This window comes from Erythrolamprus reginae, chromosome Z (genome assembly GCF_031021105.1).
Source record: "Erythrolamprus reginae isolate rEryReg1 chromosome Z, rEryReg1.hap1, whole genome shotgun sequence".
Taxonomy (NCBI): Eukaryota; Metazoa; Chordata; class Lepidosauria; order Squamata; family Dipsadidae; genus Erythrolamprus; species Erythrolamprus reginae.
This window is the reverse complement of record NC_091963.1, coordinates 95,637,575-95,656,415: the sequence shown is the minus strand read 5'-3', so window position 1 is coordinate 95,656,415 and position 18,841 is coordinate 95,637,575. Positions and strand designations below refer to the sequence as shown.

At 40.5% G+C, this 18,841-nt stretch overlaps 1 protein-coding gene across 1 annotated transcript in view; it reads right to left on the bottom strand.

Annotated features, from left to right (window-relative positions):
• Nucleotides 1-8,387: 8,387 nt before the first annotated feature.
• Nucleotides 8,388-18,841, bottom strand: part of DHX8 (DEAH-box helicase 8) — a 40,280-nt gene continuing 29,826 nt past the window's right edge. The window contains exons 18-23 of the mRNA XM_070729258.1: nucleotides 16,454-16,609; nucleotides 16,083-16,220; nucleotides 15,521-15,649; nucleotides 14,543-14,739; nucleotides 12,370-12,549; nucleotides 8,388-8,881 (exon numbers count right to left, since the gene is read on the bottom strand). Coding sequence (XP_070585359.1) covers nucleotides 8,662-8,881; nucleotides 12,370-12,549; nucleotides 14,543-14,739; nucleotides 15,521-15,649; nucleotides 16,083-16,220; nucleotides 16,454-16,609 — 1,020 coding nt within the window. The 3' untranslated portion in view covers nucleotides 8,388-8,661. The remainder of the gene's footprint in view (nucleotides 8,882-12,369; nucleotides 12,550-14,542; nucleotides 14,740-15,520; nucleotides 15,650-16,082; nucleotides 16,221-16,453; nucleotides 16,610-18,841) is intronic.

Genomic DNA, 18,841 nt, shown 5'->3' with positions numbered 1-18,841 from the left:
ACATAAATTGCGATTATGTGTATTTTCTTTGGTCCTGATGTGATTTGTACTATTAATATCTGTCCATTGTCATCTGTATAGATTAATTTGGGGGTGAATTTGGGTTTAATGTATAGTACTACTCCTCTCTTCTTAACTTGAGAAAGGGATGAGAAGATTTCTCCAAGTCTGGGATGGTTCAAAATTAATTGGTCTTGTTTTCTTACATGCGTCTCTTGGAGACATATTATATCTGTATTTTGTTGTTGGATCTTATGAAATTTTTTTTTCCTTTTAATAGAAGAATTGAGGCCATTGATATTAATGGAAAATAATTTATTTCATTGTTAGGTAAGGTTTTTTTATGATGTAGGTTAATTTGCTTGTTCTCTTCTTTTCTCCTTTCTCACCTCCGCTTTAGATCTTGTTGTTGGACCGTCTCTGCCATATTCTTCCATTGATTTAAATCCAGTTTCCTTGTCTGAGAGAATGTCTTCAGAGCTAAGTTCGTCCAGACTAGGTTTATCTTTTGATTCTTGTTCCCTAATACATTCCTCATCCACCTTTTTGATGACTTGGTCATAGAAGTCCCTTGCATCATCTGTCGAAGTTATTCTGTATTTTTTATCGATCAGGGAGATGAGCATGCCCTCAGGTGTCAGCCATCTAAATGGTATCTTGTTTCTGTTAAGTTTAGTAGCTAGGGTTTGATAGGGCTTCCGCTTTTCTCGAACTCATCTGGCAACTTGATTTAGGATTATTATCTCTTTTCCTTTATATGATACAGAGTTTTCCCTTGACATATTATAAATTTCATCTCTTATAGTACACTTTGTAAATCTGATATGTACTTCCCTGGGTAAGCAATTTCTTTTTGCATAGCTTGTGGATAATCTGTAAATTTCATCTATTTGCTGATACATTTTCTGTGAGGTTTTGTTAGTAATGGATGCAAGAATTTCCGACATAATCTGGAGCAGGTCCTCTTTGTTTGAATCAGTAATATTCTGGAACCTCAAGAAGAATACAAATTTTTCAAGTTTGAGGTTTATTATGGCCTCTTCCAGATTTTTATTAATATATTCTGTTCTACTTTCCACGTATTGTAGTCTGGTTTCCATTCTATCATTTAGTTCCTCAATTTTTTTAATTTTTTCATCATTCTGTGTGAGGGTTTCATGAATCATTTCTATTTTCTCATCAAGATGCCCAACACAGTCGTCAATTTTCTTAATACCTTCCTTGACATCTTCCTTCATCACACCCATGTTTCCCATCATTACTTCATAATTCTGATCTATTGATTGCAGCATTTTAATCATTATCTCTTGTAAAGAGGCTAAGGTGATAGGTGCAATTTGGTCTGATTGTACAACTGATGTTTTGCCAGTAGAAGGGTTTTCTGAGTTATGCTGGATGACCGGGGTGGAGGGTTGAGGTGTTGCCTTCCTCCAAGCTTTAGTAATTGTATTTGTATTGGTACAATACAATACATTTTGAATATTTTACAAATAATTTCCAGTTTAGTCATGTATAGTTAGTTATGGGGATTTCAAATTTGAATATCTGTCATAGTTCAAAGTAATTGCATTAAAATGATTAAAGTAATGAAAGGTAAAAGTAACTAGCTAGAAGTTTTGCATTATGAATATAAGAAAATAAAATAGAATACAGTAAAGGATACAGAGATATTAGCGGATCTCCGGTTTTGGAATTACACTGACACCAGGCAGCCTTCGGTTTTGTGTGTTTCTTGGTGGCTTAACGGCGATCACCGACCTGGAGAGATGGTGATTTAATAGAGGAATTCCCAGTGCACCTGAGGGAGGTCGGCGGAACCACCGGGAAGCAGGGAAACCCTTTTCGCCAGCGCACGAAGAACCGATCTGCAGATTGGCCTAAAGCTGTGATGCTCCAACTCCATTAAGGAAGCTGTGAGAAGACGGTGGTGAAAAGCCTTTGGAGTGAAATAAGTGAAGGATTTCTATTTGTTTGATCAATCGTTGTTTGTGGATAATAGCAGATGAAAGACCCCCTGTTGTGTGCTTTGCATTGATTAAAGAAGAGTGCCAAAACCTCTGAGAAAAGCGGTGACTGCAATTTTGTTTAACTGGCTGATGGCAGCAGAGAACAAACAAGATTCGGCAGATTGAGTGGATGTGTGAGTGAAAACTATATACCATCTGGACTTTTCCGCTGGACTCTGTTTGTTGATTAATGCAGTGATAGATTGGAAGCAACGTGTGATATACAACAGTTGGGGAGAGAAAGTTTTTGGATGTCTTGATGATAAGAGGAAGTTTTGGACAGATTTGAGTGGATTAGAATGAATCGAGTCAGTGACAAAAAAAGGGACAGTATTAACCCAAAAAGGTCTTTATATAGTCCTTATCTTTTTTACCTTCCCTTTCACGTCCTCCCCTTTGTTTAATCCCTTTTCTCTACCTCGTTTTTGACTTTGTATTGACTTTGCATTGTTGCTCCAGTTGTTAAAAAACAAAAAACTACGAACTCTGAACTTTGATTTCCTATTGAACCTACAACATTGTTCCCTTACTGACAGAGACTGAACTGTGACTCAGCACTATTGCATCAGCCCAAGGAGAAAGAAAAAGAAGGAAGAAAACATCTTCCCGATACTATCTGCTTCTTACTGTTTCCCCCCCACTCCTGAATAATCCTGTCCCTTGCTGCTCTCTCTTTCAATCATTTTTTGAATATTTCATATGTGATTTGCTGCAACATTGAGAATAACCTTTTAATTGATTTTTGATAATATTCTATACTGATATACTGCCATTAAACCGTTATACTGCCATTGATAATATTCTATACTGTTATATGTCATTACTATTAGAGATTTATTGCACCTATGAATTAAATGAACTACTGAGCTAGATTTACTTACTGATTTATATCTAAACTAATAATTTATTTATTGAGCTATATACATATATGCTCATGTGTTGATTTATCTATTAATACAAATACTAAAACTTGCTAATCAATTGTAATTAATTATTATAAATTAATTGAAAGTTACCTTTTATTACTTATTACTTAATTATTCTATCCTTAATTTACTCCAATTTACTTTAATACTTGAATACTCATATTTAGAACCTTGAAGACATTAATATTAATGAGATATTGATATAGAATTGTATATTGACAATTTTAACTCCTAAGTGTTGTGGTTCAGCCTGAGTCAGATCAAAGAGCCAGCTGCGTCTCTGCTGGCTCCATGCCTGGGGGAGGCTGAGAGCGGAGAGGAGAGTTCTTGGCAGTCAGACAGCAGCCACGAAAGTGATGCTGATGAAAGGCCTGGGAGCCCTGGGGAAGGGCTCTCTCCAGCCAGTAGCTTTGATTCTCTGGAGTCCCTGGATGACGACGCACAAGCTATCATTAGTATGCGACAGAGACACATAGATCAAAGGAGGAATCAACTGAATAGGTATTATCAGCATTGAATGAGGAACACCAGGGGGTTGGGTGTGGTCCTCATTAGCAGGGAAGGGTTTATAAGGCAGGCAAACCCTTTCGGCAGCATGGAGTGTTATCAAAGTGGAGTTGCTGTTATCTGCATTTTCTCTCAGCGTTTTTGTTTCTGGCTCGTGGCCCAGCAGTCTTGAAAACCCGTGGGAGGTTGGTGTCTGTTAGCAACAGCCTTGTTTGGCATTGAGGATCCTGTGTTTATGTATGAACAATTGCCTTCGTGTATCTATTTGGAGTTCCAGTGCTTTCCTGACTTGTAAGGACATTTTCTGTTGGCTTCTTTTCTCTTTACCATTATAAAACTGTGTTTGGATTCAACCGGTGTGTCTGGCTTATCTTTTTGGGTTGGTCATAGCTTCCGGAGTGACCCAGACAGAACACTAAGACTTGGACTGTAGAGTTTATTGTAAGTTATCTTACTAAGATTAATATAAATCAACAACTTTGACCCTTTTGAGTACAAGCTAAAACTAATATCTCTGTATCCACAATGTCTTCTTAAATATTTCAGTGGTGGAGTATTAACAAATTCTGAAGGCAATTCTACTGATTAATTGTTCTCACTGTCAGGGTTTTTTCCCCTTAGTTACAGGTTGATTCTCTTCTTTATTAGTTTTTATCCATTGCTTCTTGTCCTAGTGCTTTGGAAAATAGATTGACACCACCCTTCTTTGTGGCAGCCCCTCAAATATTAGAACTCTGCTATCATATCACCCTTAGACATATTCTAGGCCAGACATATCCAATTCCTACAACCATTTTTAATATGATTTACCCTCCAGACCCCTAATCATTTCTGTTGATCTTTTTTGCACTCCTTCCAGAGTTTCACTCTTCCCCTACTCACAGGTTCCAAGGCCAGCTCTCTTTTTTGTTTTTCTAAACATTTAGAATATTTCTAAATCTTCTGTAAGCAGAAGATTATTTCCTCTCCAACTTTCCAACTCATACCAATTTATTCTTATAAATTAATTTAAACCAGATGTTTTTCACTGTTTGGCACTACAGCTAGGAATCTCAAGCTGCCTGTAGCTGAACATATGCTTGCAGTGACAAATGAAACCATTGGATATCACTTTCTCTTTTCTTTTCCTCAAGACCTCAGAAAAATACGTTGTTCAAAGATACAGTAAAAAGAGAATTTATTTTTGGTCGTTTCTCATTGTATAAAATTGAAGTTAATAATGTAAGCTCTTCATATAGAATAGAACTAGACAAGTTGCTTACTTCAAGCACATATGGTCCTGCTTGATATTTTTTGTGGCTCTACAATCCCGAAGATCAAAAATCATGAAACAATAGTAGAATTTCCTGCCACTTTTTTTCAGGAAGTGGAATAACTAAGAATACAAAATTTTCAAGAAGCAAAATTTCCCTATAATAATTAGTATTATGTTTAATTTTTTAAAAAAAGGACAGGTATCATTCATCTTTTCAGTCCCGCATATGTAAAAAAAAATCCCTCTCACAGCTATCATTTTAACTCATTTTTAAAATTGTAAATAGATTGCAAAACTATAATGTAAATGGAATGAAAGGAGCTGTACAATTCATGGTTGCGTGAACCATCTTTTCCTAATGGGCATATGGATGGAGCTGGTCTTTTAAAAAATATATATATAATATTTTTAAGTTCAGGAAATGGGCAATGGAAGTTCTGCAAATTTGGGCTATGCCTCACATGAAGAAGAGAGAAAGTATCATCAAATAATTGAAGAAAAGATAGAAAGGTAGCCAAACACTATTGTTTTTTTAATCTAAAATTAGGGGGGAAAATACTTCTTGGAAAAATAATTGATAAAATACAGGAATATTGCTTTAATGCAATAATGATGCCAATTAACATTTTTAGGTTAGTGTTTGTTACACCAACAATCCTCCACCTTCTAAATGGCCTGCTTAGGTTAAGAAAAAGGTAGTCAGTGTTATCACCTCTGAAAAATGGCTTTCTTATATGTAGAAGGGTGATGGTACTTACCAGATACACCTCTTCTCGTAGGGTGAAGGACTTATCATCCAGAATGGTTTACCCTCGTCCAATCAGCTGGGGACTGAGTCTGTTAATTTGAATTTAGGGGTTCTGCCTTGCCTGGAATCCCCAGTTACAACAATGCTGAAGACACCAACACGACATGACTGTCATCAGATGTCAAGAACAGACTCGATGTGGCTGTTATCATGTCAAGAAAGTCAGGATCAATGTGCATTATGTATAGATGGAGCCCAGGAACATGGGTGGGACTGGATGAAAACTCCACCACTCTACGAGAAGAGTAAGGTAAGTCTGCCTCTCCTGGGATAAGGAGACCCTACATTTTAGGGTATCTATAAGGGCCCTCAGTGAACAAGAATTAAGGATGGATCTTATCAAGATTGATCTGCATGGTTATCTGCAGACGGCTCAGTGACTATTGATTTGACTGAGCCAGAATTAGGTTGTCCAGATAACACTGGACACGCATAGGGATGGTGCTAAGGTGGGCCGCCACAAAGTTAAAGTAGCGACAGTCAGAGGAAGATGGCAAAGGCCCAGAAGCGTTGGACTGTGTCGATGAAAGAAGGTGAAGGAACCAATTTTGTCTCTGGCATTGGTTTGGCAAATAGCGGATCTTTCAGCTCCAAAGCAGAGGAGGTTGTAGGAGGGTCTTGGAAGCCTGCAGCCAGCTTGACTTTATAGGGAGCTGAAGAGCTATGGATTGAACAGCGTGGAGGAAGATGGGGGATCTGGAGCAAAACCCAACAGCTCCATGTCCAGATGGTCCTCTAGGTCAGACCTGTGGGAGATCCTCCGACGTTCCAGAGTAGAAATGGGGGCTGGCTACCCTAAACTATCGCTGATGAGGGAGCTGCAAAGTGGAACTGCTCTGCAACTACCGAAGATGGTCAATGAGCATGACTAAGGTTGGAAGCAATGCCCTGCTGAATTGCCGACATGACGGACTGAAAAGTGAAAGATCAATAGGGATCAAAGTTGTCACAGGTGTGCTCATGGTGGTAGTAGAAGCCGAAGACTCGCACATCAACAGTTGCAGCGAGGAAGGAGCCTGAGGAGCCACATTTGGCTGTTCCTCCCCCAAAATTAGCAGTTGAAATATCAATTAGGTTATGGTCAAGATAGTGAAGATCCGCTGCCGATATAGGAGCAGAGAGCCCTTCATTGTGCCTGGAAGGCTATGAGTTGGGGTCAGCGGCACAAGAGGCCACGGATTGAGCACATATTTTTTGAATGGCCCTATCTCTGCACTTTTCATTGTGCTCGGTGGCATTGGACCGTTTGGGGTGGTCAGACCTCTGCTCCTGCCTGGAAATGGCTGCCTTAGAAATGCTGGGCTGACATTCATCTCTGGATGGAGAACCTGATTTTTTTTAAATCATAATTTTTTCCCCCAGCATAAAATAAAAAACAGTACAAGTTTCCAACACAAAATCAAGCTTATTATCAAACATATACATTTTTTTCTTTTTACTTTGTAATCATTCAATGGACAACCCGATTCCTGTGTGCACTTGCCAGATTTAAGATTTCCCAGTCATGATGCAGGGAGGAAGCCCTCGAGGAAGGTGGGGGAAATCCTGTTAGGGCCTCCAGTTGTAAGTGATTCAATATTTTGGCCTGCAATAGGCCTATTTAAGATGATGTAAAACTTGGCCTCACAAAATGGTCGCAGGAGCTGGTAGCACCAAAATGGCCACTAGAATTTTTTCACTCCCTTTCTGGTCGGTCAAAATGGCTACCGAGGCTGCAGGAAGGAGAATGTTGCTTCTAGAAACACTTGGGCAATCAGCAAAAGGGCAATTTCCTGCTTTGACTGTCGATCGGCAAGCCACAAAAGCAGGAAAACAGCAGCAGTGCTGTCTTCAGCGGCGGCTGGAGGGAGCAATGAAAGCCTCCCCCCCCCCCCCCCGAGGATCAGTGACAGGCAGCAAAGGTAATAAGTCAGGTTGTGCTAGTCGTCGAAAGCCGTGATTGTGCTGGTCAAGTCGAGAATAAAAAGTTAAGAGGCTGCCTCTTCTCAGCACTTGTAGCCTCCCTGTTAGCTTGTTGATTGTGGGACAGGGGAGTGTGAGAGTTCCCCAGACAACTGTCTCTGCCCAATTAGTAGAGAGTTGAAGCCCCTAACTGGAGGTGTCAATGCCAGAGTCCAGGGGGGAGAGCTAAACCCCCAATGGCAGAGCTAAGGGCCAAGCCATGTGCAGCTCGATGCTACCAATGCCATAGGCAGACACTGCAGTAACAGGAGCCGAGGCTCATGGCCACAAATTTTCTGGCTGTCAGATGTCAATTGGGAACCAGGAAAACAGCAACTCACAAATTTGAAATGTTAGAAATCAGATAACGAAGACTCTGAATCCAGAAGATGACCTTGCCATGTCTGTCCTGATTGAGGACTAAGCCATAACTGGGGATTTCAGGCAAGGCCGAGCACATGAATTCAGATTAGCAGACTCAGTCCTCAGCTGCTTGACGAGGTTAACCCATTCAAGATGATAACTCCACCCATTATAGAGAAATGGGCATTTTTCTCATTTCTACTATAACACTGGTCAACACAAAAAAATCATCAGCAAAGGTAATACATTTGTTTTATGGAGTTTGATGTACTGATTCCAAAAATATGCTTACTTTTGCTCTATCACATAAAGTTTCTGATATACTGTAGAAGCCTTTTGTTATTACATTATTATATTGTACTGATATCACTGTTTTCTTAATGTCACCAGTATATTTCCTATACCTTGTAAAAATGATGCCGCTCTGTGGAAACTATACCTGCTACAGAAAAACTATATACATTTTGAAATCAGAACAAAAAATGACTCTGAAAAATACAAGGTCAACTGAAAAATATTTTTTGTAAACCGGTGTAATCAGAGCCAATTATAACCAGGTTCCAACATGAAAAGTCCACAAATTAACACTGAAATTTTAATTTATTAACCAAGATGTTCAGTAAGTTTTGATCCATGGACAGTGTAGAAATAAAAGGAAAAAGTCTGTCTAACAATAAGTGACATCTCTGACGATTGACAATGATATCAATTAGATGAAGGTACTGCCTTTCAAGTGCCACATTTCATCGCTTGCCCCGAAATTTAAGAAAAATGACAATACATGGCCCAATATTCCTTAAATCAGAGTGTGTGTTATAGATGTATCGAACAGTTTGTGCCACACAGGGATGAGGTTCATCGACGCCTGAATGCCCGTGATATTCTCCAGGCATTGGGCTCTTCATAGCGATTGTAAAGTGGCTCCAGGCGCTGCTGCTTCTTTTGCTTGCTTAGCTTTGTGGGATCAGAAACCTTGAAAAAGGCTGGGGCAAATTCCACAAGCCAGCGGGGATCTATGGTGGTAACCTCTCTCATATACTCCTTGGTTGTGAGCACAAGCTCATGATACACCACCCTAAGAGTAAAACAAAAAAAAGAGATAAGAATGTCATTTTCTTTTCAAACATAACTCTTTTGCCTTTCATCTATATCAGTGATGGGCAACCTTTTGAGCTTGGTGTGTCAAAATTCGCCAAAAAACCGAGCATAATTCGGGTGGTGTGTCACCTTGAGAAAAAAATGCTCTCACTCTCTCCCTTCCTCTCTCCTCTCTCACTCTTTCTTTCTTGCTCTCTCTCACTCTCTCTCTTCCTTCCTATCTTCTCTCTCTCGCTCCCTTTCTCTCTCTCCCTTCTTTTCTTTCCTTCTCTCTTCCTTCCACTTTTTTCTCTTTCTCTCTCTTTTCCTTCCTTCTCCTCTTCCCCTCCCTCTCCCTCTCTTTCTCCCTCTCTCCTTTTATATTTATCTCTTCCTTCCTTCCTCTCTTCCTCCCTTTCTCTCTCCCTCTCGTTCACTTTTCTCTCCCTTCCTTCCTTCCCTCCCTCCTTCTTTCCTCTCCTCTTTCCCTCCCTCGCTTTCCCTTCTTTCTCTCCACGTCTCCGGCGGGCAGCCGGCTTTGCTGACCAGCACAAGGCTCAAGCCAGCTGCCTGGGAAAGCCCTGTGCCGGCCAGGAAAGCCGGCTTTCCGGGAAAGCAACGCGCTTTTCATATGCGCTGCTTTCCTGCTGCAACTCTTTCCTGGGGGGGGGGGGCGACCCCCCCCCCAAACTGGTCAGATTCAAGAAAAAGCTTATCAAGGGAGGCAGGGAGTTGTAAAAATCTAGTTATGAGCCGCCAAAGGAGGAAGCAAACAGCGCAACGTCCACACAGTTCTTTTTTCGGACTCTCTTTTTTGCGAGCCCGGCATGATTTTTTTATTACAAATTAACCCCTCATCCTTTACGTTTAAACCGGTAAGGGTTTACCTTAGCACCGTCTCCTGTAACAGCTATAAGAGGAAACAGCAATTAAGTTATTCCGCCCTCCCCGATGCGATCGACCCAAGGGGAGGGACACCTCGCGCTGCTCGTGGAGGGAAAGAAGCGAAGGAGGGGAGGGGAGGTTGTAGTAGATTTCCTGGCAGAGCGATATTTGTTTACAGGATGAGCAGTTTAATGTAAGCAAAGTAGGACCCCTGGGTAAATAGCCCTGGGAGTGAAATTAAAATTGCAACCGGCACAATTTTTTTTAAATCGGTGCAAAACAAAATTAAGGGGAGAGGAAAAATAATAATAATTGCGCTTGCTGTACCTGCTTGCAGTTGGTGGGAAATTGGAAAGCGGGGAGATTTGCATCTTGGCCACTCCCTAAAGCTCCCCTTTTCTCGGCGGCCGCATGTCACCGAAAATGGCTACGCGTGTCAGTGCTGACATGCGTGTCATAGGTTCGCCATCACTGATCTATATTATATATAGGTGAAGCACCAGTCTTAAAGAGCACACTAACAACACTGAGGCTCAATTAATTCAGTGATGGGTTCTAACCTACCTCACTGCTGGTTCTGCTAACTTCCTTGCCTGCCGTGTGGGTGCGCACACTTTGCATCCATGGATCCTTGACTTACAAACGAGCAATTACAAATTGCTTCATTACCCCCCAGGATATAACCAAATTATCTTCCATGGAATAATTACTCCCAATTTAAGAATAACAGCTCTAGACTTCTAAATAAATTCTAAAAATTTAGATAAATTTTCTACCAAAAAATGCCTTAAAATACATAAAGGCAATCTTCAGCAAGAACATTTTAAAGCAAAGGCACTATTACAAAGAAAGCCCCAAACAAGAAACTACAAAATTGTAATTCACAGTTCTAGGCATACATAAATCTTTTACAATGATCTGAAATATTGTCCATGACTATATAGGTAGTCCTCAATTAATAAACAATCGCTTAAACAGAGTTGTATCATACTATAATAGAGGGGAAGGTGGTATACTATACGAGTCTACGGAGAGGGGCGGCATACAAATTTAATAAATAATAATAATAATAATAATAATACTTTATTATCTTGATATAAGAAATGATGCAAATTCAATAAATCCTCTAGATTATTTATTTATTTATTGGATTTGTATGCCGCATTTATACCTATTTAAGAGGATCTCAACACATTGTAAATATAAAATACTATTATTCTCGATGCATGCAAATTCCTCAACATATTTTTTGTTTTAAAAATATGTAGTTGTTTCACAGTGCAACTGTGAAGAAAGCACTGTGGTGCAGCAACTTAAGGACACTAGATCTGCTAACGATAAATGCTTGGCATTCTAGCAGTTTCAAGCCCTGGTAGCACTTTGGGATGGGATGAGCTTCTGTCACTTGCCTCTAGCTTCTGCCCTACCCACTCAGCAGTTTGTAAGCTTAATGCAAGTAAATAACTGGGAACCACTCTTGTGGGAAAGACGAGCTGCATGAAAAAAAAATGAGGGTCTGCCCAGACACAAAGTGAGATTGGCAGAAGAAGCCCCAGAAGATGTCATCAACCTGAACACTGCTAGCCAGATAGTGCAAGCTAGTTCACTTCCCATGAAGTGTCAAGGCTATTCTGTAAAAATATTTCCCCGAAAATAAGACAGCATCTTATATTAATTTTTGCTCCCAAAGATGTGCTACGTCTTATTTTCAGGGGATGTCTTCTTTTTATTCAATGAAGAAGAATTCACATTTATTGCTGAACAAAAAAATTGAACATTTATTATATACCGTACAGTAGTTGTCATCACAAACCAGTATAACCAGACAATCTGTGAATCCTATCAAGAATTTCTTACTACTACCCTATTTCCCCCAAAATAAGTCACCCCTGAAAGTAAGACATAGGAGAGGTTTCATAGAATTGCCTAATATAAGGCACCCCCCGAAAGTAAGGCGTAGGAGATGTTTCATTTCGCAGCATTCCAAAACGCTGCATCAATCAGATTTAAAACACATCCAACACACATCCAACATGCGGCTGTGTGTTTGGATGCGTTTTTGCTGCAGCAGGATACAATTCATTGAAAAAAAATAAGACATCCCCTGAAAATAAGACGTAGCACATCTTTGGGAACAAAAATTAATATAAGACACTGTCTTATTTTCGGGGAAACACAGTACCGTGCCATTATTTCCATGTACAACAATTATAGTTTCTTCAAATAGCACATCTTTGGGAACAAAAATTAATATAAGATGCTGTCTTAGTTTTGGGGAAACACAGTACCGTGCCATTATTTCCATGTACAACAATTATAGTTTCTTTAAATATATGTTATATATGTTCTGTTTGGGAATGCTGTGAAACGAAACATCTCCTACTTCTTACTTTCGGGGGATGCCTTATATTAGGCAATTCTATGAAACCTCTCCTAAGTCTTACTTTTGGGGGTGACTTATTTTCGGGAAAACAGGGTAGATCTTCCTGACAAAGGTATGCTATATAAAGTAAACAAAGTGCAATTTCTATTTACCTACATAAAAGGAAATTCAGCAGATATTCAAATAGACAGAATTCTGATTTCAATCCTCACCCTTACCATTCAGGCTGGCGGTTGAAGAGGGCACTTGAAGGATGAATATAGACCACTTGCTGATCAATCAAGGTCCGGTAGCCCTCTTGTGGGTCCTTTTTGGCTGCATTCCGGAAGAAACCACTGCAAATGGCTTTCTGGACTCGTACTGTTGCTTTCCCACAAGATACCACATCTAACTTGTGCCTGTTAAAGTCAAGGGATGATGAAAGGCTTTAGGATCAATGTGTTCAATAGTTAGATCCTCTGGTGCATCCTGTTTTAATTTTCTAATTAAAATAGACTTTTCCCCAAAGAAAAACTGCTTTATATCTCCATAGCCAAAATCAGCATTATTCAATTTCTAAATATTATTTTCAATAATATGGCTTATCTTAGCTCTGTTTTTATAATTGTAATATTTTACAGAACTGTTAAATATTGCTTCTTACTGTGAACACATTCCTAATCAATTTATACATGTGACGTATCACTGCTTCTTTTACTATTCAGTCACAAAAGACTGAAACTGTCCATCATTTCAGTGACTTTATGAAATGATACTGATAAAAGAAATATTAATTTTAAAAAAGAGGTTAATTGGCCTCATGATACCATGATGTATCTATCCTTAGAAAGATTAGAATTGTGCAGATAATGATTTTCTCTGATTCATCGTGGATATAATCATTGGTCTTTGAAGATGCTTTTCAACTTGGGTAATGGATAATCTTAAGACTATCATCGATCAAATAAAAATGATCAGCTTAAGCTGTTATATTTTGGACACTATATAAAGTTTCCAAATCTCCATATCTCTGGCGTGCCCAGGATAGGAGTCATTCCTCTATCCTGGTGCTTCTTGATCTCTCAGCAGTGTTCGATACCATTGGCAATGGTATCCTTCTTTAACGACTGGAGGAACTGGGAATGAGAGGCACCGTTTTGTGGTGGTTCACCTCCTATCTCTCTGGTCGGTTGCAGTAGGTGGGAGGACAGATGCTAAGCCCCAGGCCCCTCCTTTTTGAGGTGCCACAGGATTTGGTCTTCTCTCCTCTCCTGTTTAACATTTACATGCAACCACTGGGTAAGATCATCCAATGGCATGGGGTGAGGTACCAGCAATATGCTGATGATACTCAGCTGTACATCTCCACCCCGTGCCAGTTCAGTGAAGCCGTAGATGTGATGTGCCGGTACCATGAGGGTCTGCATGGGAGTTAACAGGCTCAAGCTCAACCCCAACAAGACTGAGTCCTTAGGTCCTGCCCCCTAAGGACTATACCATCTGTCCATCTTTGGTATGGGGGAGGGGGAGAATAACCCCCTCAGATCAAGCTTGCATCTTGAGCATTCTCCTTGACTCCCAGCTGAGACTAGATTAACAGCTCTCAGCTGTGGCTCGGGGGACCTTTGCACAGGTTTGCCTAGTGCGCCAGTTGCAATTCTACCTAGATCAGGAGGCTCTTCACACAGTCACTAGTGCCCTCATCACCTCACGCTTTGACTATTGCAATGCGCTCTACATGGGGCTACCCTTGAAAAGCATTTGGAGACCTCAATTGGTCCAAAATGCAGCCACATGTGCTATTGTGGGTGCACCTACATCACTCCAACTGTCTGTGAGCTGCATTGGCTCCGAATTGGTCTCCAAATATAATTCAGTGTTGGTTATTACCTTTAAAGCCCTACATGGCTTAGGACCAGACTACCTATGGGGCTACCGCCTACCGCATACCTCCCAGTGACCAATAAAGGTCCACAGAGTCGGCTGTCTCCAGATCCCGTCTACCAAACAATGTTGATTGGTGGGGAAGAGCCTTCTCTGTGGTACTCCAATGCTCTGGAATCAACTGCCTCCAGAGATCCGCACTGCTTTCACCTTACTGGCCTTCCAGAAAGCCATTAAGACCTGACTTTTCAGGCAGTCCTGGGGCTGTTAGATTGATACAGCCAAGAATGATTGAGAGATATGTATGTTTTTATTAAGGGTTACTAATGTACTTTCAAATTGTTTTAAAAAAAGTTTTTTCTTGTAAGCCACCCAGAGTCCAACTGGAGTTGGGTGGCATATAAATTTTACAAACAAACAAACAAAAATATATTCAACCCCAGATGTTGCCAGATGTTTCCCATAGCCTGTTCTTTTTTTTTTTTCCCCAGTTGAAAAGCAATTTCCCCTCCTATTTCATTAACTTACCTATCCATTATTCCCAGCATCTGCTTACGAATATCCTGGGCACGACGTAGTGAGCGGGCTTGGATAAAATTTTCATAGCACCAGGGGTTGGAGAACTTATTGTTCTTCCAGGAATTGTAAACAGCTAAAAGTGTGAGATGATCTCCTTCAGTTTGGTGGAATTTAGCTTTCTTCTGGTCAGCAAGTGCTTGCTTGTCCTACAAATATGAAACAAAATTAGCCTTGTTTAATTTATTCCTTTCAGGTATAAAAATAAGAATTTTTCTAGAGTGGTAAATATATTTTGTGATACAATGTTAGTAAGTATATTTAAACCAATCAAGTACAAAAAAAGGGATAAAAAAGAATTTTAAAATAATGTGAGCCTTCAAACAAATTATTGAAATTTACATGATCATTTACATTGATTACAAAATAAATAACAAAATATTATAAAACTGGCAATACCAAGGGACCCATGTAAGTAGATCTGCAAAGAAAACAGGAAGTTAAGTTTTATTAAAGATCTTACTCTGCAGAACCTGCAAACTTTTATATCAACATGTCAACCATCCTTTTACATTACTTTATTTAACTTTGGAAACTAAACACTTAAAACTAAAATTGAACAAAGTTGTGCATTTCAGAATTATATGTGCTATTGGACAGTATGTTATTGGAATTAATGCTCTTTCCTCATCTGCATTACTTTAGATTTTAGAAATCGAACAGAATTGACATATAACTTATTTATTAAAAAATAAGTGGGAAGGGTTATCAAATAATGCTTGAAAATTTAAAGACCAACTTAAATAACATCTAAAATCAAGAAGCTTCTGCATGATAAGGATAAGGCTGGGAATCAAGTTTCCCATTCCCACATCAAATCTGTACTTTTTCAAATCAGCCACTCTTCTCCCATGTCTTAGTCCAGCTGCGAGCAGAGCATAGTTGCTGTGTAAGGTGAAATATTTTTCATTCCAATGCTCCCCAATTTACCTTTGGTCGATAGAAAACATTTTGCACAGACAGCATTGAGACAATGGTGAGCATTTCCTCACTGCAACCTAAGTGCACTGACATAATGAGCATCTTACAAAGCATAGGCTCCAGTGGAAACTCTGCCATCTGCCAGAAAGGAGAAAAACATAATTTGGTTGAAATATCCCTGAGCAAGGTTTCACATGCAATTCTATGGGGAAAATACACATAAACCAATTGCTCCATTAGGAAAAACACCAGTCCAGAATAAGGTACTATTATTGCTTGCTGCTGCTAAAGATTCCTTCCAATCCCTGCATCAAAGCACTGTGTAAGAACCAACAATAAATTCATTTGCTTAGGGATATAGCAAAAAATATTTTAATCGTTTCCATTTATAAATGTTCCAATAGATTTCCATCTATAACCACGGACAGACTTTACAAGTAGTTGACCGACCAGTGCAATGCAGAGACAGGCATCCTGTACACACCACTTTCCTGAAGGCTGTGTTAGGTTGGATATTGCTTTTCTTTACTCAACCACACATTAAAGAGAATCTGAATAATGTTGATCCTACCCTGCGTCCCAGTCGTGTGAGCAGCCCTTCATCATCCAAAGCTCCCAGAGTATATAGTTGCTCCATTGCAGTGATCAGTGTTTCCATTGGGGGGGCATCCATAAAATCGAAAGACAGCAAATCATTGATACCCATAGCCTTGAGTGTATCAGAAGGGAAGAAAAGGTAACAAATATTCTTCACATATTGGGCAACTGACAAAAGGTATTTCCTAGGCTTGCTCCCCCAAATATTACTCTAAATTTTATACATTAATTTGTGTGAAATCCCCCAACTTCCTTCTTTATAAAGAGAGCTAGGCAAGGCTTTTTTTTGGGGGGGGGGGGATGCTGAACAAAAGCTGGAAAAATCATTTAGGTGCCAATGCTGACCTTAAGAGATAATACAGTGCTTGCCAGATTAGTTCTCTGAATCTCAGGCACATTGGTGGTCAGCATCTCATCACGATAGGCCCGCTCTGTGTAAAGTCGGTAACATTTTCCAGGGCCTGTTCTTCCAGCTCTTCCAGCTCGTTGCTTAGCCTGGGCCTATAGGAATCACAAGTTAAAAGATACACGGGGAAATTTATTTCTTCTGCTTATCCAACACATTATTTTAATTTGCATTAAAATTGGACGCAGTATGTTTGCAATTCAAGATAGATAAAAAAAGTGAAAGATGGAAGGAATGCAACAGATTTTATGTATAGCAGACTACGACACAGAAGTGAAAAGTTAGAAAAATAGTTCAAGAAGTGCTCTATGGAACTCATGAAAAGATTTTTATATATTTCATATAAAATGGACATTTAGCATTCAAAAAAGGTCAGGATTCATTAAAAAAAACCCTCATCATCATCATCTTTTAATGATTCCATTGTCCTGTGTGGAGTGAAATCTGGGCAACTGAATGGAGCTGAGTGTTTACTGGCCAGATGCCCATCTGTCGCCAATGCAGAATTAAATTCAGCAGACAGATTCTCATTCTGCTGCTCAACAAGAGAAATATCTGCTTCCAACTAGGATTGAATTCACAGCCTTCTGATTGTGAGGCAAGAGCTCCACCTCTAGGCCATGGCACCATTCATTCATTAAAAAAAAACCCTCCAGTCTTTAAAATAGAACTGAATGGTAGAGACACCATTACTTGAATCCTGACAAGTGGTTAGTCTTGTACAGTGTCAATATGATGCTGCAATGATATGATTTTGATATAATTTGGGACAGTCCCAAACCACGTTTGCCGATATTTAGTTCTTGGGTCGCTGGTGGGTGAGAGCAGCCGGCATCCAGGGACTAACTACAGTAACGGGGTCGGTGAAGGGACTGTGGGATTGTGAACGTAGAGATGGAATGAATATTGAACACTGACATGTTTTGGAGCAAAGAGAGACAAAGGTCCTCACTGCCAAGCCAAGCCATGCTGCCGTTCATTTATCAGTGGGTGAGAACAGCTGGTCACGGCGTGTGTGTGTGTGTGTGACTGGATGTGTGTCAACAGGCTCAAGCTCAATCCCGATAAGATGGAGTGGCTGTGGGTTTTGCTTCCCAAGGACAACACCATCTGTCCTTCCACTCTGGGGGAAATTTCCTTGGGAGGCAGCACTCACAGCCACTCCGTTTTGTCGGGGTTAAGCATGAGCCTGTTGGCATCCATCCAGACTCTCACAGCCTCTGGACACTGGCACATGATCTTGACTGCTTCACTGAATTGGCATAGGGTGGAAATGTACAGCTGTGTATCATCAGTGTACTGATGGTAACTCACCTCGTGTCAATGGATGATCTCAACCAGCAGTTTCATGTAGATATTGAACAGTGGGGGGGGGGGATAGACCCCGAGGACCCCACAAAGGAGAGGCCTAGCAGTTTGTCTCTGACCCCGCCACTAACACCAACTGCAACTGGCCGGATAAATAGAATCGTTGTAGAATGGTGCCTACCACTCCCAATCCCTCTAGCCTGTGCAGAAGGATACCATGGTTGATGGTATCGAAAGCCATACCAAGAAGCACCAGGATAAAGGAGTGGCCCCTATCCCAGGCCCACCAGATAGCATCCATCAGTGCAATCAAAGCAGTCTCAGTGCTGCAGCTGGGCCTGAAACCAGACTGCAGAGGGCCTAGGTAATTGGCTTCATCCAAGGATCACTGGAGTGCCACCACCTTCTCAACAACCTTCCCTAAAAAGGAAAGGTTGGAGACAGGACAATAGTTATTTCAAATAGCCGTATCCAGGGAAGACTTCTTGAGGAGGGGGCACATAATTGCTGCCTTTAAAAGAGCTGGAAAGGACCTCTCCCTCAAAGAAGCATTGACAGTCACCTGGATCTAGCCCCGGGTCACATCCCTGCTGGTTGAAACCAACCAGGAGGGACATGAATCCAATAAGCAGGTGGCGGAGCTCATAGCTGCTATGGCCTTGTCCACTTCATCAGGTATCGCCAGCTCAAATTCCTCCACACAACAGGATTAAGACAGGTCCCTGTCACCTTGACTGACTCGTTGTCAGTTGACACTGCATTCCAGAGTCCAGGTCCATCCAGATCTGAGCAACTTTATCTGCAAACAACTCATTAAAATCCTCAGCACTACCCTACAAGGACGGTTCATCACCCCCCCTCCCCCCATGTTATGGAGAGAGTGAATCACCCTAAACAGGGCGGTTAGGTGGGATTCCACTGATACAATCAAAGCATCTTGCCGCTTTGAGCACCACTAAATAAGTCTTAATATAAGAACTTAATGGTCTTCAGTCAGATCCAGATTTACTCTCCCTCCA